The sequence below is a fragment of the Podarcis raffonei genome, chromosome 1 (assembly GCF_027172205.1).
Source record: "Podarcis raffonei isolate rPodRaf1 chromosome 1, rPodRaf1.pri, whole genome shotgun sequence".
Lineage (NCBI taxonomy): Eukaryota > Metazoa > Chordata > Lepidosauria > Squamata > Lacertidae > Podarcis > Podarcis raffonei.
In genome coordinates this window covers 65,890,627-65,913,555 of record NC_070602.1, presented here as the reverse complement: position 1 = coordinate 65,913,555, position 22,929 = coordinate 65,890,627, and the positions used below count along the sequence as shown (strand labels likewise).

At 41.9% G+C, this 22,929-nt stretch overlaps 1 protein-coding gene across 1 annotated transcript in view; it reads right to left on the bottom strand.

Annotated features, from left to right (window-relative positions):
- SPON1 (spondin 1) overlaps positions 1 to 22,929 on the bottom strand; it is a 278,300-nt gene that overhangs the window by 194,362 nt on the left and 61,009 nt on the right. Inside the window, exons 4-5 of the mRNA XM_053390557.1 lie at positions 6,657 to 6,730; positions 3,494 to 3,616 (exon numbers count right to left, since the gene is read on the bottom strand). Of these exons, the coding sequence (XP_053246532.1) occupies positions 3,494 to 3,616; positions 6,657 to 6,730 (197 nt within the window). The remainder of the gene's footprint in view (positions 1 to 3,493; positions 3,617 to 6,656; positions 6,731 to 22,929) is intronic.

Genomic DNA, 22,929 nt, shown 5'->3' with positions numbered 1-22,929 from the left:
TCAGCTGTACTGCAACCCAATTTGAAGCTTGGGCTAAAGGTAAAGGTAAAGGGACCCCTGACCATTAGGTCCAGTCGTGACCAACTCTGGGGCTGTGGCGCTCATCTCGATTTATTGGCTGAGGGAGCCAGCGTACAGCTTCTGGGTCATGTGGCCAGCATGACAAAGCCGCTTCTGGCGAACCAGAACAGCGCACGGAAATGCTGTTTACCTTCCCGCCGGAGCAGTACCTATTTATCTAGTTGCACTTTGATGTGCTTTCAAACTGCTAGGTTGGCAGGAGCAGGGACCGAGCAACGGGAACTCAGCCCATCGTGGGGATTCGAACCGCCAACCTTCTGATCGGCAAGTCCTGGGCTCTGTGGTTTAACCCACATCGCCACCCATGTCCCAGTGGGCCAATGTATACCCTTTGCCAAATTTGTTGGCTCTGGCACCCAGGGTTGCTGACATTGTCCCCTAGGGCCAGTACACTCCATCACCCCCAAATCAAGTCTGATTCCTGGGACATGACAACCCTCGAGCTCTCAGTGCCTCAAAATCAGTTCATCTATGCCTTCCCTTATTTTTTCCCCACTAAATTTAAAAAGCACACACACTCAAAGTGATGTACCTTGTTGTATCTTCTTGACCACCTGACTGAAAATTACTTTTCAGATTGGCTGGCTGCAGGAAGAAGAAAATGTGGCACAAGCTGATTTACTATCTTTCAGCTATGCTGGTGGAGTCTCATTGGTATATATTTCTCCCCAGAAACCAGAGCTTTTTTTTCCTGTTGGAACTCGCCAGAACTCAGTTCCGGCACCTCTCAGGTGGGTGCCACTGCCGTTCTAAGAGAATGGGGAAGGTGTTCGTGGTGAGTTCTTTTTCAAGAAAAATGGCACTGCCAGAAACTAAGACGTGATCAGAGTCCGAGACACTCATTTGAATATGTAGCTTGGCAAGCATAATTAAACAAAAATACTACTTGCGTACCACATGTCCTCACATCAAGCAATTTTAATAGCTGCTTAATAGCTGTTTAATTTTTAATGTACTACATCATTACAAGCATTTTACTTCACTGTCTTTCTTTTAACCCACTACCCAAGGGACTGTTAGGTGACCAGATTGAAATATCAATTGTAACACTAGCCTAGTCTGTTTTATGCTTAAGAACAACTCATATTTATTCATTATCCTAAGAACCGAGTAAACAAAGCAAGGAACCCAGTCCACATAATTAAGAAAAAGTGCCAATGAAGTAGAAAAATAACTTCATCTAAGTATAGAATTCTTTGACATAAGCCAAAAGACTCATAAACTTGATAAATTCCATGTCTCAGATGTCTTCTACGTCTACAGTCCTATAGAATCTCAGCTGTGAAACTTGCCAACCATTTTAATTTGTTCCACAATCTCAGCTTTACAGCCACAAATTCAAGCCACAAATTTTAATATGTCAATATAAACTCTTTTATTAACGTGCACAGTTCTATATCTGAACTAGGCAGCATTCAACTTAATAAAGTTGAGACAAAAATCTATGTAGACTATATCAAATAACAATTGATATGTAGACAAAGTTCTGGCTGCATCAATGCCAGCTAGCTGCACAGGGACACGGCAATATTAGAAAATAAAATTATATACAAAGCCCTTAAACTTTGGTAATATGTTGGCCATTGTGTGATCTTTATTAAAGAGAAAATAAATGTGACTCAAACTTCCAGGTCATTTACTTGGCTTCATTGTCATCGATGTGAAGCCAATATTTAAAGATCAAACGTGAGATCTGAAAGGAAAGTCCAAATATATTGAGCAAAGAAATATAAAATGGAAGGAATCTGGTATCTACATGCATTTGTTCATATATTCTCTGGATTCCACCTGGATCCAAGAACTCAGCTGTGCATCTGAGGACTCCAACATAGAGAGCTGTAGGCAACAGCCAGAAGCAATGGGGGGGGGCAACAGGGCTGCATTGCTGACCTGACTCCCCAACGCCATACACCACTGCCAGTTACCAAGAGAGGGATGGGCAAGGCAGTGGAGAGCTGGGCGCGGTGAGCCAATTCAATGTCCATGATGTTGTATCTCATCACACCCTCTTGTAACCAGCAGCAACACACATCACTGGGAAGCCATAACAGCAGTTCAGCTCTGCCCACCTCTGCCACCACCTACTGCAAACACCACCTGACTGTTTGTCAGGAATCAGTTGTATGTTAACTGTATTTGTGGGAAATGTATCAGTATTGAAAAAAATAGAGCTGAGATCCAGAGGTGCTTCAAAGGTCCAGGTGATTTTGGATCACTGCAAATCAGGGTTTGATCCACTTTGTGCAACGATTCAAAAATGTAAAACTTTTTGCAACATGGTTTGAGTCTATATTTAATATTACTGTTTTTCCTATGGGGTTGCACTAGCGAGGGGTGTGTGGGGTGTTAGGGGATAGGTAGTACCACTGGTTGGGGATATGCCATGTTCCTTCTGGAATAGTTTGTCCATCTTTAGTCCCCACCTTGCACTCCACTCTCAACTATCAGCCTGCCACTGTGACTACACTCTGGGAAATAGCTTTGACTGCCCAGCTAAACCAGGGGAGGGTAGCCGATGGGTCTCAAACCAGTGAATTAGGGACTTGTCTATCCCCTGCATGCAAAACCACACTCAGGTGGATTGAGCAGACAAGACCAATAGTGGGTCCAACGGTCAAGAAGGCAGCTACTGCATGTGGTATTTAGAGAAGTGTGGGGCACATAGGGCCCGTCAACCTGGGAAAGAAGCCCATTGGGGAGAAGGAAAACTCTGTTCCTAAACCGCTGCTGCCTTGCAGAGAAGCAAAGCCTAAGGAGCAAATCCTTCACAAATCTGGATGCTTGGATGGTACCTTGTCTGCCTCCTTCCAGCAACCGCTGCAGCCAAGCTGGTGCCAAATGTATTGCTCTGCTTTCCTTTGGACCACATCAGCAAGGCCAAAGGGGGGGGGGTCTTGTAGTCTGGACAGCCCAGAACCTCCATACACACTGCCCAGGCTTGTGCCCTGGGAAGGTCACTTCAGTGCTGCTAAACCCAGTGGTTTGACTTCAACCCCAGAGGTGCACTCCATTGTCTCTTGAGACAGACAGATGCCAACAACAACCTTCACTAGTGATGAGGATGGCTAAAATATCATGATCCAGTATCTACTGAAAAAGTTGAAAAATCTAGTATGTTGGATTGGATGTTCGCTGCAGACTGGCCCTCTGTGCATGTGCAATATCTGAACATAAAGAAATCCCTCTAAGAGACAGCAGGAGATGGTCCACAAAACCTCCCTCATCTGTTACTTTCTATATGTTTTTGACTACTAATATCATCATGCTTCACCATTGGCCATTTGGCTGGGGCTGATGAAAGTTGCAATTCAAAACTCCTGAAGGGTTGGGGATGGTTGGTGTACAGTAAGAAAAACAATACAATACAATACAATACAATACAATACAATACAATACAATACAGCACACTCACGTGGATAATCTTTTGGATGCGACTTCTCCGACCAGTTACCATAAAACGTAAGCCTATATTTAGCAGTTCCACAGGCACAACAGTCTAAGATTGGTTTATCGGTGACACCATTCATGGCTGAATCTAAAAGGAAGCAAGAGACCATTATTTTACTGTATGGGTGATTTTGAAGGTGCAGCATTTGAATATGTTTTGCTAAAATTACAAATAAATCAACCCACAAGATGCAAATGGGCTGGGAGGTTTAGATCCAGATTTTTGCACATAAAGTTAGCACTGTACCTTGAGCTTCAGTTAAAATCATATTTGCTGAATAATTCCTTCTTGATTTTATCATAATTTCTAGGAATACAAAATCATGCACCAAGATAGAGTAACATCTGGACCAATCCAATCCAGTAGTGATGCCCTGTTCTTTTGGCAGCTCATGACAAATCCATGGGGGCATGTGTTAACACACTATTTCCAAACACATACAGAAGCTACAATTTCAGTTTGCTTGAATCAAATAGTTCCATTGCACCCTCATTGGAACATGTGAACATGTTTGTTCGCATGTTCCAATTAACACAAGTAAAAGCTGTCTCTAAAGACATACAAGTGTGAAAGAATGTTCATTTGTGCAGCCTCTGTACACAAGTGTACAGATGGTACAGCTGCTGAATGTAATGCGTGAACACCCCTATTGACTTGCCAACTTTTTCTTGTATTACAAATGAATGATAGTATATACTCCAAGGCATTTGTTCTAATATTTAATAACACTGCTGTAAAAGAGGAGTACTGCAACCTGTTTAAATGCAAACAGCTTCCCTATTCCAGAAACAACCGGAATGTACTTTAAATTCTTGACATGCCCTTTTTGCTTTTAACGCTCTTTTCGATTTTTCTGTATTCAAGAACACGAAACAGATGTCTCAATTTCATTTACGTAACCTGCTCCAGTGACTTCATTGAATACATTCACCATTCACAGCATAAAGAGCTGTTTGAAATTGAACGCAATCTGCATTTCTAAATGGACTAAGAAAGTGAAAAGCCTGGCCAGTGTCAAATATGCCATATTTATAAAATTCAATTAAGCATCTTACAGCACACACTTCAGTGTATATTGTTTTGAATTTTAAAAAGCCTATCAAAGTCAAGGCCAGATTATCCTAATCCTTGGGCCTAGGGAAAAAGATGAAGGCCAGGCCCTCTTGGCATTCTCTTAAATGTGGCGGTGTTTCCAAATTGGAGGAGTGAAAGGGGCAGGAGTAAGATCATCTTCTAGCAATTATCTTTGCATTGCTGCACCAAGAAATTACCATTCTTTTCCAAGGAGGTCTGGGAATCATTCTCTGGAAGACTTCTGCATAAAATTTATGCAACTAGGATGTAATTTTAAAAGCAGTTACGCTCCAGAAGGGTGGGCATTTTGCAGCACTTCTAAGCACAAGTGTCTTCTCAGCTGAAAACATCATGAAAGAGGGTTTGAAGAAATCATTACTTTCTGTTAAAGTACATCCTTGGACAAGAAGGGAAAGTTTCCTGCCAATATTCCCCTGTATGCTTTTCTTAGAAATTCTGCATGGTGAATTTAGCACACCAAACATATAGATGTCAGAAGGTGGAGATTGCTGGCATGATCATACTGGGAGCAGAGCCACCAGGCACCACTTTGAACTGGTTCACATACACCCCTGTGTATAAAGATGACATGGTGAAGGGCATTACATTAACGGGAATTCCATGCATGTGCTTCCAGTGTAATGTCTGAGACCGTGGCAGCTCCATGCAGTTCATGTGTGATCTTGGAAATTAGTGTGGAACAGTAGCTCATATAATACAATTCTGCAATTGATACTTGTACCCAGAGGCAGTTGGATAGGGTTCTGTTGAGGCTGTTGGTGTGATCCTTAGCTCACTGAATTTACAGGTTACCCTGAATGCAACAGGTCTTCCTTCCAAGAATATGCTTAGGATCTACATAGATCAAAGTCGGGCTACACAGCCCTTTAAATCTGCTTAAGCTTCGGCAGCTTGGTGGCTGGTGCCAGAAGCAGCTAATGCCTGGTCCGTTTCCTGGCATGCAGCACGTATTATGTGACTATCAAGCAGCTCCTTACATGTAAAATAAGCAGATGAACAGTTCAGGAATGCCCAGTCTTCAGGCTATTTATGTCATAGTTAGATGGAAAATGGCAACCTGTCTTTTGACCACTTATATTTTTCTTTTAAAAATGCTCTAATTTACACAGTTTCATTTGGTGCAAATGGCTTTCAGGCCTTGCCAACAATGTTGGCTGGACAGGTGCAAGAGTGGGAAATCAGCTCAAAAGGCTCCATGGTATATGAGAAGGAGTACAGGTGGGTTTTAGGGACATTATCATGGTATCACTATGGTTGTCATATGTTGCTGGCTTCCATGCATGGATAATGTGGGGATAATGTCTGTGCAGAATGCTACTGATTAGTGGTGACAGCAAATGCAATGAGAGTTTCTGTTATTTTTTTCTATGTCATTTCTAACTTCTACTGGTATTTGTTTTGCTCTCTGCTTTTCTGCTGAGATTCATGTGACTACATTATTCCAGCATAATATTGGCATTCGTGTAGGATCAGCCTGCTCAAGCCGAAACCTAATTATGTTTACTCCAAAGCAGGTCCCATTTTTCCTTATAAATTAATTTCAGCCTCAAGGCCGTCTTCTGGTCTTGTTAAGTTAGCCTGTTTTCCTTTGTCGGCATCCTAGAAATGAATTTTGCTCTAAGCCTAACAGACCTTGAACCCAACATATTTGCACCCACTGACTGAGTGAAGCACAGTGCTCATTTGTGTAGGCATGGATGTTTTTGCTATTCAGTTCTGAATTGTGTGGATGAACAATTTGGAAGTACGACTAGGTTTGCAACCTTGAAATTGTCTCAATGAGAATTCAGCAAACCTTTCACATGAATAGCAAGGAAGACCAAACCTACACAGGTGAGAAGTGAGGCCTACTTGCTGATTACAAAAAGAGAATCTCCAAACCAATAGGACTTAAAGCAGCTTAATTTCAACTAACGTGTGCTCACCCTAACCAACAGAAAGAGATAGGTAACATATGCCAGTCTTGTGTTTTTGATTAGTTACTCTGGAAGAGCAAATCAGCAAGTGAGAAGCAAATGAATGTGTCTCATACCTTGTTCACACAGCCTCTTGGTAAGCGATCCCTCATCTTGAAAATAAATAATTCGCTTTTGTACGATGCTTGCCCTGTTTGAGAGATGGAAACAATGTGTTCATAAAATGTGCAGACGCAGCAGATAACATTTCCACCCACCCCCCTTAATACTAGGGTTGCCATATTTCAAAAAGTAAAAACGAGGACACCCCAAAAGTTGTTGAGCTTTTTAAAACAAAATCCTGATAATCTGGACGTATGGCAGCCCTATTAATAATACTAAGTCACCTCTGATCCGCACCAAATTTATTGGGAGATAAGGTTCATGAGCTGGCATCCCCCACCCGCAATGAGCCATAAATTTATTGGGAGATAAGGTTCATGAGCTGGCATCCCCCACCCGCAATGAGCCATGCTATTGGTTGAGACTGTCAGAGATAGCTCAATCCATCAGTTGGTATGAAGGCACTGGATGGTCTTGAACAGAAGGAGACAATGTGCTGCCCTCCAGATACTGTTGGAGTCCAGCTCTCATAACCTCTGGCTATTGACCATGTTGGCTGGGGTTGCTGAGAATTGGAGTCCAAAAATTTCTGGAGGTCACCACACTGAAGTTCTTGAGGGATGATAGGTCTTAAGGGATGCTTGGAGTAAGCAAAAAACACAGGAACATACATTTAATTAGTCCATCAGATACATCAAAAGTGGGAAATATCAGTTGGAACATACTGACTAAGATTGCAATTTCTAAGACAAGATGTCAGTTTTTCCTCTTTCTTCCTCCTCTGTCAGAATCCAACTAAATCTGTAAGATACTTTTTCATGCCCTACCTATCCATCATAACAAAAGTGTAACAAGAGCTAGTACAGCATTAGCTAATAGGTAAGAGGTTTAGCAATGAATCAGTAGCAGTTCCTTGGTCTCACCCCAAGTCATGCTAGAGGACCTTAGGAAAGCGACTCTTCCTGTGCTCCCCAACTCTAAGAAGGGGATTATTTACGCATTTGCTTTTTTTTAGTAGTTCTATGTTGACTTCAGCTGTTCATTGCCTACTACTATTAACATGCCCCTTTTACTCTCAGCGCCTCTCAGCAGCACCAGTTCATCACCTATCACATGGGATAATGAAAGATAAAACCAGTTTTCCAAGTTCCCAACTTGGCAACCCTATGTGGTGCTGAAGTTACCTGGCTCTTCCTGGAGTTCACGAAACAAAACCACCAACGACAACAAGGAACCCACAAGAGAAAGGAAAGAGATTCTGCAAACCTGGATTATGTAACTTTGAAAGAAAAATCTGCCAAAATATACTGCTTATATTTTGTGTTTGCCTCTAACTTTGGGCTGCCTTAAATTGGTGAATCTAGCATCTCAGAAAGATCAGACACTCATTTTGCAAAGTTCATTGAATCTGAAGAATACAGAAGGCACAAAAATGGAACAGAAGAAGTAAGTGCAAGGAAAGATTCAAAAGTGCACTGCCTATCACTCCTTGGTCTTCAAAATTTCATTGACACCAATGCTCTTTTTACTCTATTGCAAATGCCAAAGTTGCTGCTTTGATCCCACACTGGCCAAGACCACATGGTCACAGAAAGACTTCTAAAAATGAAATCTCCAGAACAAATCAGGTGAAACTTCCTTCCAATGTTTCATTTTTATAAAGTGTGATGTTAAAATGTTCCTGACTAACAATTAGTTGACTTTTTAAAATATAGCAGCTGTAATTTTCTTCTTCTGCAATGTTCATTTTTTCCTAATTCAAATGAAATCTGTACATTTTGCATCCCTCCACCCCGATCCATAGCAACACACAAGAGAATTAAAATAAGCCACAGCATGCAATTCCTCTGGCACCCCTGGTTTTTCCTTTTTGCTGCACCAGCAAGGTTTCCGCAGGTCAAGAGAACATGGAAATCTTGCTCTAAGGGTGCTTTGAGACTGTTGCTATTTTCAATCACATACTGGCAAATTCAGGTTGCACAATTAAAGTTGATTTGAAGGCCGTGTACTACAAGTCCATTTCCCCCAAAGATCCTGTGTGTGTGTGTGTGTGTGTGTGTGTGTGTGCACGCGCGCATGTGTGTGCGTGTGTGTGTACGATAAGGAAAGCGATAGGAAAATGAAATGGAAAATGTGGGTTAACACTTGCTTGGTGCCGTGTCATGCAAACAAAGAAGAATGAATGCTCAATAAATAGCTAGTGTTGTCTAACCTCCGTTCAAACAAATCAGGATGAATGCCCAGTAAGAAGATCATCTGGATGTGACCTGAATCTTAATAGCTATGGCCACACAAGAGCCAAGTATGTTTTTCAGATAACAGCATAGAAGCTTACGGGGTTATTGTTTCTCTCTTTCTTACTCAATCTTGGGCTGTTCTCATTTGACTTTCTGCTGCCTTTTTCTACCATTACCATTAATCTTCAAATTATCAAGAGAGAGTGAGAAATGAAAGACTGTTCTTTAAAGTGTTGCAAATTTAAAAGGAAGTTACAAAGCCCAGGAAGTAGAAGCAGCTACTATTTTAAAAATAAGTAAGTTATTTATACACATATGTGCTTGTACACATTCATGAAATGTTTCATTGGATTATGGCCAGCGTATTTTATTCCAAGATTGTGGTGGGTTGATGATTCTTCATTCTTCTCTTCTTTGGAAAGGAGGTCCCTTTTAAACATGGGGCCACCTGGTGGATTTAGTAGGCAAGGCAGCAGACAGAAATCAGACAAAAGTGTATTGGCAAGGCAGCTATGGCAACGGCTCACCTCTCCAAAATGAGTTTGGGAGAATGTGATGCTAATGACCGATACCAAGATGAAAGTCGACCAGGTTTGCATGTTGAGCAGGATGCTTTATGTAAGTGAGTTGTGAACAACTTACACCTGCCAGGAGTGACACCTCAATGCCTGTGCTGTATCAGAAAGATTGTGGACATCACATGGCCAGACAGAGTCTCATGCAAATATGTGCTGCCCCAAGCCCACATTCCCAGCATGTTCACACTCCTGTCTTAGTGACATCTGCACTGGTTTGGCCATGTGCACAAAATGGAAGATGGCAGGATCCCCAATGACCTGAGGGTAGCAGGATTCAGACACTAGGCTTGTTGGTAGACCAACACGACATTACAAAGATGTCTACAAATGTAGCACGAAGGCTGGCAACTTTAACCCCGCTGCAAGGGAATCCCTTGCAAGTGATCACGGTGCCTGGAGACAGGTTGTGTATCCACAGCAGTGACCAGAGGAGAAATGACCGCTGGGAGCAGTGCAGAGAGAAGAAACGCCATGGCGCACCTGTAGCAACAAAACTGGATGCCTTCATATGCCCCACCTGCAATAAAACATGTCTCTCCTGTATCAATCTCTACAGCCACAGCAGGTGCTATAGCTCTCCTGCTGTTTGACTTCATCCCGAAGGTGTGCTCTTCCACTGTCACCCGAGACAGACGGATGCCAACAACAGCAACAACAACCACCTCACAGGGTTGTTGTGGGGATTAATTCAGATGGGGGAAACCATGTATACCATCTTGAGCTCCTTGGAGAAATGAAAGCAAAAAACAAACAAATAAATAAATAAATGAGAGCAACTATATAGCTAACCTGACACAACAGCCACCACCCCAGACATACAACAAACCATACTGCAACTAATCAAGCACATCCAACTGAACCCTGGATCCTCCAATCTCTCACAACACCACTAAAAACAAATACAGCGGTACCTTGGGTTACAAACGCTTCAGGTTACAGATGCCTCAGGTTACAGACTCCGCTAACCCAGAAATAGTACCTCAGGTTAAGAACTTTACCTCAGGATGAGAACAGAAATCACGCGGCAGCAGCGGGAAGCCCCATTAGCTAAAGTGGTACCTCAGGTTAAGAACAATTTCAGGTTAAGAACGTACCTCCAGAACGAATTAAGTTCTTAACCCAAGGTACCACTGTAACTATATAAACAAAGGACCTACACATGAGGTGTAGACAGGAAAATCCTGCACAAACACTATGCAGTATAATTAAAAGATCATCACCCCCAACCCTCTCCCTCCCCCTCTCTCTCTCTCTCCCCTTCTCCAAAGTCTATAGCAATAGTGTCTTGTGTGGAATGTAAACTGTTCAAAAAAGATTGTATGAATTAGAAGTGGAGACAGTATATGTACTTTTCCTTGTTTATTTAAAAAAACAAAACAAAACTATATGCTACTCCTCTAAACGTTTCACTGTCTTCCTCCTAACGTTTCAGGCAGCTGCGGCAGAAGATGATGCAGGCTTTTAACCTTTCAATTTGTATCCCCTTTGCTATGTATCTGAGGACCACTTTATTTGTCACATTTTGTTTTCATACACAGAGCTATTCTCCACTGCCAACATCCTGTGAGTTTGCTGCACGCTATCGAGATACTACGAAGAGGTGGCTAGGTTTTACATCTCGAAGGCAAGGACAAAGGGAAATGGGGAAATGGGGAAGAAAGAATGACAAAGCAAGGAGCAGGTTTTCCTGATGAAAAGCATCAAACCCAAAGATGCTGCTTTACACTTTAAATGTTTAATGGGCAGAAAAGGTCAGGAGTTGGTAATTACAGAAATAACCTAGAATTAATCAGATGCTGTCAGCAGAAGAGGTCAAGGGTGAAGGCAATGGAATTTTGAATGCCGGCCTTGTTAGGGATTGGGATCTCACAGCATGTTTGCAAAGAAATCCTGTTGTTGACTATAGTTCACTGGATACAAAGAGGGTATCAGAGGTGAAAATTCAGCTTTGTATTCTGTGAATATTTGGCCAGCATAGCATGGTACTAAGACACTGGGCCATAAGACCCCAAGTTCAAATGTCACCTCTGCCTTAGGCAAGTCAATCTTTTACCAATCACCAACCTATTGCCTCATATGCTACTATTGTTATTTTCATTTTAATTTACTAAGGTCTCAGGGCAAGCCACAACAATTTAAAATGCAACCTTAACAACAGTTAAAAAGAAAACAACAATTACAATGATTTTATTATATGTATGAGACGAGGATGGTGTTGATGATAATAATAATACCAGTTTGTTATAAGAACTAGTTAAATGTTACATGTCCATTAAGCACAATCACTTTTGCAAAATTTGTAATATATTGAACTACTTCAGCTGCTTATCAAAATTGGCACACTCTCCCCTCACACTGCATTTCTCAAAATTGATTGCTTTGTTTCTGAATTTATTTGTTAAATTTATATGTTGCATCTTCCTCCAAAGGAGCCCAAGGCAGCAACCATGCCAATACTAAAACAATACAATTAAGACATCTAAAAAACAATGAGAGGTAATTAGGGTTAAATAATGGCAAGATTTCTATTCTCTTTGGCCTAGCAAGATTTTGTACTTACAAGCTCTTGCTTTATTCAGTTGTATCAGCAACTCTTTAAGGTAGTGTAGCTTTTTCAGCATAGTCACAGTGTGTTTCATACAATCATAGAATTGTAGAGTTGAAAGGGACCACAGGAGTCGCCTAGTCCACCCCCCGCAGGACTCTTTTGCCCAACACGGGGCTCAAACCCACAACCCTGAGATTGAGTCTCTTGCTCTACCAACTGAGCTATACTAGCTTGATATATGTGATATCCCATTTATATAAAATTCCAGAGTATGGTTCCTTTCTGAAATCATGGCATCATTGTCAGGGAGGGTTGAGGCTCATTTCAGACCATTCCTCTGGGCAAATGCATAATTCTTGCAAACATTGCTTGAGAAAAGCTATGAGTGATAAAGGCCAGGACAAAGGTTCTCCCTTCAGTCAACTGCTGAAGGAAAGTATTTCAGTAACTATTTGAGTGACTGTCTTTCAGAACTCTCTTCTGGGTATAGCTGAGACAATGCAAACATTTGGTGAGGTCTCATTCCAAACCCTATTCTGCGGCACCTAATGTGAACTCAAGCTTCACGGCAGTTTGAACAATCCATAATAGCACAAGCAAACTTTAGATGGAAGGTAGGGGATGACAGCATAGAATATCAGCCCCAGTTTGATTTCTGCTATGGGTCATAGATGTGATTCCACTCACTTCAAAGCAGGATCTTGACCATCATATATAATGAAACAAAGAAGCTTCTTGAAAAAAATCTAATTAAATATGTGTCTGTGTTTGTACTGTGCTCAAAAAATCTCTCTGTTCTCTATCTGATGGTTCATGAGGATAAATATTAATTTTAAATCAATCAGTCTGCCACGTTCCTAAAAGAGGAGACCAAAGAGAGCATCAGTGCTGGAAACCTGGACAGTGAGACTGGTCCATTTATTACCAGTATTCTGCCATCCACAGAAGACATTTCAGGAGAATTGTGCAGGAATTAAAAAATTCTGGAAAGACAAGCGATGGACCCGCACAGATTTGTGGAAAGGAAGCATGAGTCACTTGTCCCTAACCCTCCCAGCTGCTTGCTGAGAAGCAACAGGCTTGCCAGTAGTGGGACCACAGCAGCTGCCGTGGATCCTGCAGAAAGAGAAGGAAAAGCTTGGCAAGCGCATTCTTCCCTTGCTTTGGGGGGTCACAGCCTGGCACAGCCTGACGCTGCAAATGCAATGTGTTAAGTCATGGGTCAGGTAATATAGCACCAATGCACTGCTTCCCATGCCGAGAAAGTGCAGTGTCACTCTCAGTAGTGATGGAGCATATGCAGGATATCCCAGGTGTGGGATAGCCGCTCGGATGCCCAGAGCAGAGCATGCGCCCTGCAGCCGGGGGTGGAGCAAGCCACCCATGGGGACAGAGCGAGCTGCCCATGGTATACATTTGGCACGCCGTGGGGCCTGCAACTCCCAAGCCTCCCCCAAGCTGTCAAAACGAAGGGGGAAGGTGTGCAGCTCCCCCTTACGCCAATGGCTTGCGATAGGCCTGGGAGTTGTGGCTGGTCAGCGCACTGAATGTCACCCCCCTTAGTGAGGGCACCCGGGGCAGACCACCCCCACCGCCCCCCTTCCTATGCCCCTGGCTCTCAGCATAGGAACTCGCATGCCAGCATTGACTGAGTTTATTTCCACTGTGCTCACACCATAAAAGATGCTTAATCTGCTATACAAAGTATCTCATTTGTTATGTGGTTTGCCCTTAATTACACATTCCTTACAGAGAAGGCTGATGAAAACATATTATTCTTGTGCTCCCATATCACCAGTGACTCTATTACTTCACACGCACCATGCATGACACTTTTTATCACTGTTGTATCCTGTGGGTTTGGGAAGAGCACTCACTGCAGAAAGGAACCTTGCCAGGGGTCTGCCCCCATACCCAGATGTGATGTGAGTCAGGATAAATCCAATATTTATATTTATTGGTGAACAACAGATCAACAGCTCAGCTCAGCACAGCCACTAGGCCTTGCTACACAGGTGAGACCAAGACTCCTAACTAGTTCCCACTGAACTATGGAGGGAACCACACCTAGAAAGAATAGTTTCTATTGCAGACCAGGCATGTCTCTTAGAAACAGGCTGCACAAGCTACACCAACAATGCCCAAAAGGCTTGGGGTCTGCACACTCTCCGGACTGTGCAATCCATCACATAAGCCAATCCAAATGTCACAACAGTTCCTCTCAGCAGAGAACATTTTTTCTGGACAGAACTTGCTTGGGTTGGCTTCAAACAGCTGCAGTGCATGCTTCCAGCTGTGTGCTTTTTAGTATTCATTTTTATATTTTAATGAGTATCTTATTGTTATGCCATCAGCTTGATGTTGGTTTATTCTAACCCCAGGTCCTTGAGAAAGAAAAATAAATATGTTGAAAAAATGTATTTATATTGTATTTGGACTGTGGAACCTTGAGACTACATTTCCCAACAGCCCCTGCTGACTTAGGAGAATTTGCTTCCTAAAAGAGGAGGAGAGATTCACACTAAAGGACTATAGCATGGAACAGCTCTGATGATTGGTGAAGCAGTGGGGGGGGGGACACAGGACTTGGACATGGAATAGAAGATCCTAGTGAGCAGTCTGGAAAGATAGGTAACTCTGGGATTGTTGCTACGCAAATGTACCCTGTAAGGAAAGGAACGGAAGGCCCAGCAACAGAAGCTGTGCAGGACTAGGGCAGTGGCATACTTTGGGCTTTTCAGTGGCCCCCTGGGTGACACCAAAATTCACCCCCACTGACTCTCACCTTCCACTGTTCATCATTGCTGTAGCACCTCCTACAGCACCCTCTCAGCTCGGCGCCCAGTGTGGGCAAACCAGTCACGCTCCCCTAAATCCATCTCTGAGCACAGTTGTGCTCAGGTTGTGCTTCTGTGCTACCCATGGCACTTGGTCAGCCACTGTGAGCACAGAGTGATGTACCAAATGAACCTTTAGCTCCATCCAGCAGCACTTCCTGTGTCCTTGAGAGCCAGTGTGGTGTAGTGGTTAAGAGCGATAGACTTGTAATCTGGGGAACCGGGTTTGCGTCTCCGCTCCTCCACATGCAGCTGCTGGGTGACCTTGGGCCAGTCACACTTCTCTGAAGTCTCTCAGCCCCACTCACCTCACAGAGTCTTTGTTGTGGGGGAGGAAGGGAAAGGAGAATGTTAGCTGCTTTGAGACTCCCTAGGGTAGTGATAAAGCGGGATATCAAATCCAAACTCTTCTTCTTCTTCTTCTTCTTCTTCTTCTTCTTCTTCTTCTTCTTCTTCTTCTTCTTAAGACCGAGCGGTTACATTTTTAATCCACTTATAGAATCCGTCCCCAAATGGCTGCAAGCTTCCCTGGTAACCTACCCTACTAAATCATCACTTATCTGTTAGCTATGTGGGTGGAGTGGGTGGAGCTAGCATGCAGGAGCTAGCAGTTAGCTATATTCGCAGTCACCTTCAGTAGCATAGCTTAGCTGCGTTGAGACAACTCACACGGCATGTGTTTGCCAACTCCACCCCAGCATCTGCATGCATGCTAGCTCCACCCACTCCACCCACAGACTTTCCACATTGAACAGGAAGATCTGCACAGGCATCCTAATTCCATGCATCACCTATGCACATATTTGTACATGTATGAAGACCCTATTTCAGACATTTGTCCTACTTGTGGTGGGGCTGTGACGCAGCTCACTTCCCGCTTGCCCCATGTAAACTTAAGAAGGTCTAAAGAGGCATACTGATTTCCCTCTCCTTTCCCTAGATGACTCTTCTAGATCATCACCTAAAAACCATTTGGCCAAAGTCAGGATGAGGCCAGCTCCTGATAATTTTTTAAAAAATCAAAATGACTGCTGCTGAGCAAGTGTTGCAGGTTTGCATTGTAATGTATGTGAATTCCAAGTACCTAAAGGCTCGAGGTGGGTGCATTTGAAAAGTAATTCTTTCTGCAGTATACTTCAATAGGATCAGTAGCTCAAAACAATACAGTCTCTTCTGCTTATGTAAGGTGCAATGATTTATGTTTCACCTATTTGTTGCCAATATGAGAGGTAGTATGATTGCACCAATAACCTTAAATCAGTCCACTTTTATAACAGCAAATCAATTGCTATGAGATACTGTTCAAACTTGTATGGATTTTTCCCCATCTCCTTATCACATATTATTTATATCCTTTCCTATGAAGTGCTTGTGGCAGATAGAAAAGCAGCAAACATCCCTTTATTTCAAAATATATATTTTTAAAAATGCTTGGCAGCAGAGGAGAGAGTGTTGCTTACATAAAAGATTTTTATTGGCTTCTCTTCACTGTGTATGAAGTTTCAGGGGTAGGGGAAAAATCAGGAGGGAAGAAAGGAGGATTTCTTTTTATGGTTTTGTAATATCACAATATAGCATCATTACATTATTCATTCTGTAATATCATATTAATGAAACACTTTTGGGATTCATATTTAAGAGTAGAATTCATTCCAAAAGTACATTCAAATGTTCCTTTTTAAATAATTAAAAGCTGCCCCAAACATGATGTCAGATTACATTCATGTGTATATATAACATAGTTGCAATTTCTTCAACCATTCGAGCCATATATACTCTAGTTAATAAGTAATACATAAAGCTGAAATATACCTGGGTTGTAACATTCACTTCATTTTACTGCTCAAGTGTCCTGTCAGCTTCATAGCAGTGGAAAATCCCCCTTCCTCTGTTTCTTTCCACACTGCAACTCATTTATTCATAATTCAGGTAGCTCTGGCAAGTCTTGAACCAGCAAGCTCTTCCTGCAGGAAGATACTAATACTAATATTTGTATTGGGAAAATTATTCCCCCAAGCACAAAATACACATCCATAGTGTAATTTGCAAATTGTGTACATGTGGATAAATTGCAAATGAAAAAGATAAGGTCCCTCTTCTCCTGCCTCTTGGAGGTATAAATCACAGCATTCATGGTACATTAGCGCCATCCATAAATGACACTACAGAAGCATATTACATGCTTGGAAATTAGTTTCTCAGTAGTAGTTGTCTTGGGGATAGGTTATTCAGCTCTCTCTGAGAAAAGATAGCATGCACTTCCCCCCTCTCAGACTTCCCATTAGAGAGAGATAAGGATAACATATATCCAAGAAAACGAAAAACTTCCTGGGCCTTTCTTCAGTCCCAAGCCTCCACAGGAACATAGGAAGCTGTCTTACACTGAGTCAAAATATTGTTCCATTGAGCTCAGTATTGTCTACACTGACTGGAAGCAACTCCCCATGGTTTCAGACTGTGGTCTCTTCCAACCTTACTTGAAGAGGCCAAGGATTGAACCTGGGACCATCTGCAGGCAAAGCTGATGTTCAACCACAGAACTATGGCTCTTTCCCAAAATTCTGATACTGCTGAAATTTCATCTCTGGACACATAATTCCCTTTTGCTGCTGCTCACTGCTTCATTCCAGTCCTGTGAGAGTTCCTGTCATAGCTCCTGGCTTTCCTGAACCAGAACAAACTTCCAACTTATCCATAATCCACCTTCACCATGTTGCAACACTGCAGTCCAGAAGTTAACTAGAGCAATGAGTAAAATGACCAACTTATCTCTGTCCAAAAGAGGCTGGAGCTGGTGAACTAGCTTAAGCTAGAAAGAGGCACCCCAAACCACTGAGGCCACCTGAGCATCTGTCTCCCTCTTGAACACCTCTGTCTTATGAGGATTCAGCTTCAATTATTGGCCCATATTGGACCCATCACTGCTCCCAAACACCAGTCTGTCAGGCTCTGTTGAAGCTCCTGAAGGAATTTTCCAAACAGTTCTCTGGTATTAATGACATTCTTACAGATATACTGGCAATGCAGGTGTTTTTGTCACTTGTTGCAGATGAAATCTGCTTTATTCAGCAGACAGCTTGTGTGAAACTGTTGCTAGCCTCTTTTTTTCACATCTACACAAATTCACACACTTTTCATTAAAGTGCAAGACAGACAGACATTTTGGTAAACAAGGAGTCAGACTGTAAAAGGATTGTTGCTGCAACAGCCACTTGTCCTCCTTGTCAATATACTGTACTTAACTGGTCTTCTAGAGTTCATCATTATTTTCACTCCAGACAAATTCAATTCCTTTTGCAACATTTTGCATGAAGCGAGTTTTACCTTGATGTTGCTTGAGCAGGATGCTTCACAATGGATTGGGGGAAAATAGAGATTATAATGCTGAGAGACTCAGAGGATTGGCTAGCTTGATAAATATATGTTCTGGCTGAGGAGGGGGTCATACGCCAATTAAGGATCAGGTTTGCTGTTTTGAGCCTTCAAACAGCATTGATCCTGCATATCCAAGAGGTACTTTTTTTTTAACTACGTCAGCTGGTGTGCCAGATGTACCCACTTTTGGAATATAGATTTCTAGCTACTGTTATGATGACTGACTACCAGGGTGAATTGTTGCAATATACTTTATGTAGCGCAACTGGCTCAAGAATGCAGCTGCACATTTGTCGATGGCATGTATTGCCTATCTAGAAACATCATTGGCTACGCCTTGCTTTCTGGATATAATTCAATGTGCTGGTTTTTACCTGTTCCTATGCAGTCTTTGTCCTGACCATCTCAGGGAATGTCTGGCTCTTTATAAACTACGATGAGGCTTTGTGGTCAGCCAGTAAAATGCCACCCACATATTTAATTTACAGATATAAGATTGTAGTCAATTATGAGTAGGGCTTTTTCTGTGCTGGCCCCTGAATCATGATTTCCCCTCCCTCTGAGAATGTTGGTTCCTCTTACCTCTTTTCAGAGACAAGTGAATCCTTACTGTTCCACAAAGCACTTGAAAGCTGAAGCTTTGGCTTTTGATCTGATTGCTGTTTATATTTTGTGTTATAGAATACATGTTCTTTTCCTATTGTTTTTGTTTTTATGCAATCAAACTAATTAGGCATATTTCCATCATACTAATGATCTCATAATGTGAAATGTATTATATCTTATGTCATACCAGTGAGTGCAATGGGTCTTCCCCTACTTCCCCTTGAAATACTTGCACCCCACCAAAATCTACCCCAGAGGTTCTCCAACTTAATGGAGCAGATTTTATGGGCACTTGGGGAGTTGCAGAGGGAATGAGATCTAGTAGAAACCCTGTTGTGCAGTTGCAATGACACTGTTGGATGTCACTCAACGTGATGGCCACCACAAAGTACCAATGTGAAAACCAATCATCTTTATTCTTCTGTCCTGGTGTATGGTGAGTCAACCCAGAGCTGAGATGGATGTGTGAGAAGGATGTTGGCTCAACTACACCAGTTCCCTGGTCTGTAACTGCATTTCAGATAGATCTGGTTCAGTTCTGAACTGGACTGGACTGTGTATATCAAAATGTGGTCAAGCTTTTACAGCGGAAATGGATTAGACAGTAGTAATACTTTAATTCCTGTCTGCGTGGTTTTATTGAGAAATGTGGCACATGGAAATAAACACACTCATTTCTTTTCTTCATCAAGTTGCTCACACTGTGGGCAGCTTCAAGTAGCTGAATTCCAATAGTTATAGCTTTGGAAAGAGTTGGTTATTGAGCAGAAAACATCTACCATCAGCTGCTTTGCTCTTGAGAAACAGAGGCTTTTAGGAAAGTGGTGGTGCTTGCAGATCTTTCTGTTTCTTGGTATAGGTTTGATCACTTTTGGTAACTGAGTACAGTGAGATGTGAACACAGATGGAGCTGTGTAGATCAACTCAGCCAATGGAATTGAAAGCAAAATAGAATTAAAAAATGGTTCTGTGTTTTCTATGTATCACTTCTATAGTGTTTTGAAATGAAGATAAATTACTTGCTTTTATTTGCTTTTACTTTTTTTCATTTGTTTAATCTGCCATATGCAACAACACTTGCTTCAAGATTTGGGAATCCAAGCAGGATTTATTTTACCCCTTTCTAATCCAATCCTCTGGATGGTACACAAGGCATTGTCTGCATGCTGATATAATACTTAGATCAACACACTTGGAATTTAGAGAAGCAGAATATAGTTCCAGCAAGGCTACTGGTACACTGGGACGGCCTTCATGCATGTCGCTGTCCTCTGCTCTCCAACAGGAAATGAGAGTTACAAGAATGTACCTCACATTTTTGTGTGTGAGAGAATGAATATTTGGAAGTTCTATGCTCAGAGATACAATCCATGGTAACTGTATCTAAAAGCCAGTCCCCAGCATTCCAGTGATGGCGAAGGGTTCAGGTAGGGGCTAACCCAATGGCAGATGCCACTGTTACAATGTTGGCTTACTACCACAGACAGCCTATGCAGGGAATGGCATAAAGGTTGAAATGCTGGTCACAGGAAGGACTAAGAGCAACCTGAGCCACATCCTAAAGCTAAGTGGGGCACTTATTCTTAAATAAGCGACCTATTTGTCACACAGTCAGTGCCCTGTGGTATGCCCATTGTTTCAAACTTAATTCTTTTTTGTTTCTTTGTTCTTCTTCAGTTGCTTGTTGGGTTGTTAAAATTAAGTCCCTAGCTTAGAAGTAACTGGCAGGTATGGTGCCAGTTACAGTTAATTTTTACCTCAGTTTTGTTAGGTCTGGAAGGACAGGACCAAGACTATAGACTCTAAATCCATGTTTACACAACTTTCTGACTTTGATGAGAAAGGAAAATAGGATTGTCTTTGATTTCATTTTAATCATTAAGCCCCAATTTTGGGCATAAATATGGTTGCTTTTTGGCTTCACAAATAGGATGATGATGATGATTATTATTATTATTCAAAAGAGGCCTAATTTCTCTGAGGAGGCAAAGTTGTCCTCCACCTTGACATTTTGCGGCTCGCAGTGACAGAGATCCCACATGATCCTGATCATAGACAAATACATGAACTGCAGAAATTTCTGCCTCCTTTTCCTTTTTGGTTGGAATTTTCCAATATCCCTAGTATGTGTGCACAGGACAGAAAGATTCACTCCCATCCCTTGAACTACAAAAGCATTTCCACCACATACATCACTCGTTGTAATGGAGTAAGATCTGCGAGTCATTCTGCATACTGAAAAGTACTATAAGTGTTATGATAACTAATCACCATTATTATTAGCATTAAAAAAATGCTCCATGTTAAATTGTTACTTGTTAGGCAATTGCATCATGGGTTACATGGTTACTGGTGTTTAAGGTTCGTAAGTAATATTGATCCCTCCACACAAAATCCAAATATTGTTAACATTGATTTAGATTTTGCATGTGTTGAAAAAGATATTCCTTCTGTGCTTTCCCTTCAGCTGTCTGCAGAACCAGAAAACATTTTGTAAACATCCATTTTGCAATAATGAGTCAGGCTGGATTCAACTGGTGATTGTAGGTTTTTTCCAAAACTATTAGGTTCAATCCTTCTGCAGCCAAAAACATTTCTGATGTCATTATTAATTGCCCAGATTTATGCTTTGGAAAGACACAAACCAATGAACATCTCCCTTTATTTCACTTTCTCCTTCCTCTCATTATTTCCCTTTAAATAAAGGCGAAGGAAGCGGGGGAAGCCTGACAACCACACTGAAGTCGAATTAAACATCTGTTTGTAAAACAAATCACAATGCCACTGACAGCTGTGGTGGAATGGCAAATGTTCCACAGCTGTCAGGCTCCTAAATTAACCATGATTTTCATTTACAAACAGCAAATAACTAGGAAATGATGGAGCCCTCTCAGCCTTTGCCTTTTCACTGCTTGCAATGCAGAGGAGTGAAGGATTCATTCGATAATGGATCAGAAAGGACAGATCTTTAAAGGCCAAAGCCTGTTTCCATTAAAATCAACTTAAGACACCCTTCCGTGGGATTGAGTTTATAAATCAGCTCTTAGTATTTCATAATTCAGGGAAATTATCTTATTCTTTCACATTGATTCCCTGTTATTTTCCTTCTTCTGTATATTTCAAGACCGAGGCAAGTATACCGTATATACTCAAGTATAAGCCAACCCAAATATAAGCCAAGGTAATTTTACCACAAAAAACTGGGAAAATTTATTGACTCGAGAATAAGCCAGTTCACCACACCACAAACCTGGTGGTGGCGGCAGCAGCGGAGGATGAACAAGCAGCCCAAAAGGGCTGCTTTCGGGCTGCTCATTCCTCCACCGCCAACAGCGGCAAAGGCGGCAGAGGAGGAAGGAGCAGCCCAAAAGGATGCTCACTCGAGTATAAGCCGAGGGGGGCTTCTTCAGCATAAAAAATGTGCTGAAAAAGTCGGTTTATACTTGAGTATATACGGTAATTCTCCAACTCTTGGGATATCCCCCTAACAGCTGGTTTATATGCCAATCTATGGGGCTTGGCATCTCTGTGGTGATGCGCGCGCACACACACCCCAGCCAGCCATATCGTGTAACAGAACTCACCATGTGACTTCTGAACAGCATGTTGCTTGTATCCTTGCTCCCAACCCAGTCAGTGATGGCCTTATTGAAACTAAAGAAACTCACAACTCATGTGATTCATTCTGTTCAATGATATGCCCAGGGATGAGAAACAAGTTACAGTTATGTATTAACCCTATGGTTAATACACCGAAAGTGATACTCTGCAGTAAATTCTTACAATTCATGGGTATGCACCCTAGTGCCGTGCCAAATATTTCTTCATTTTTTCCCCCAACCATTCTCCCATTGGTTAATGGGAGGAAAGTAAATTGCAAATTTGAAAATTACTGAAGGGCAGGTAAAATATTTTGGTAAAATATTAGTTAATGAATGGCCATTTTTTCCTTGTTGTGCTTACCTTACTTTCAAGCTAGCTGGGGGGCGTTTGTGAGCAGTACTTTCCTTCTAGAAAAAAAAGGTGCCGATACTCATTGTGAAGTTGTTACAGTAAGAGCCACACTTTTAACCAGTGCTTTTCTTCTAGAAATAAAGGTTGTAGTA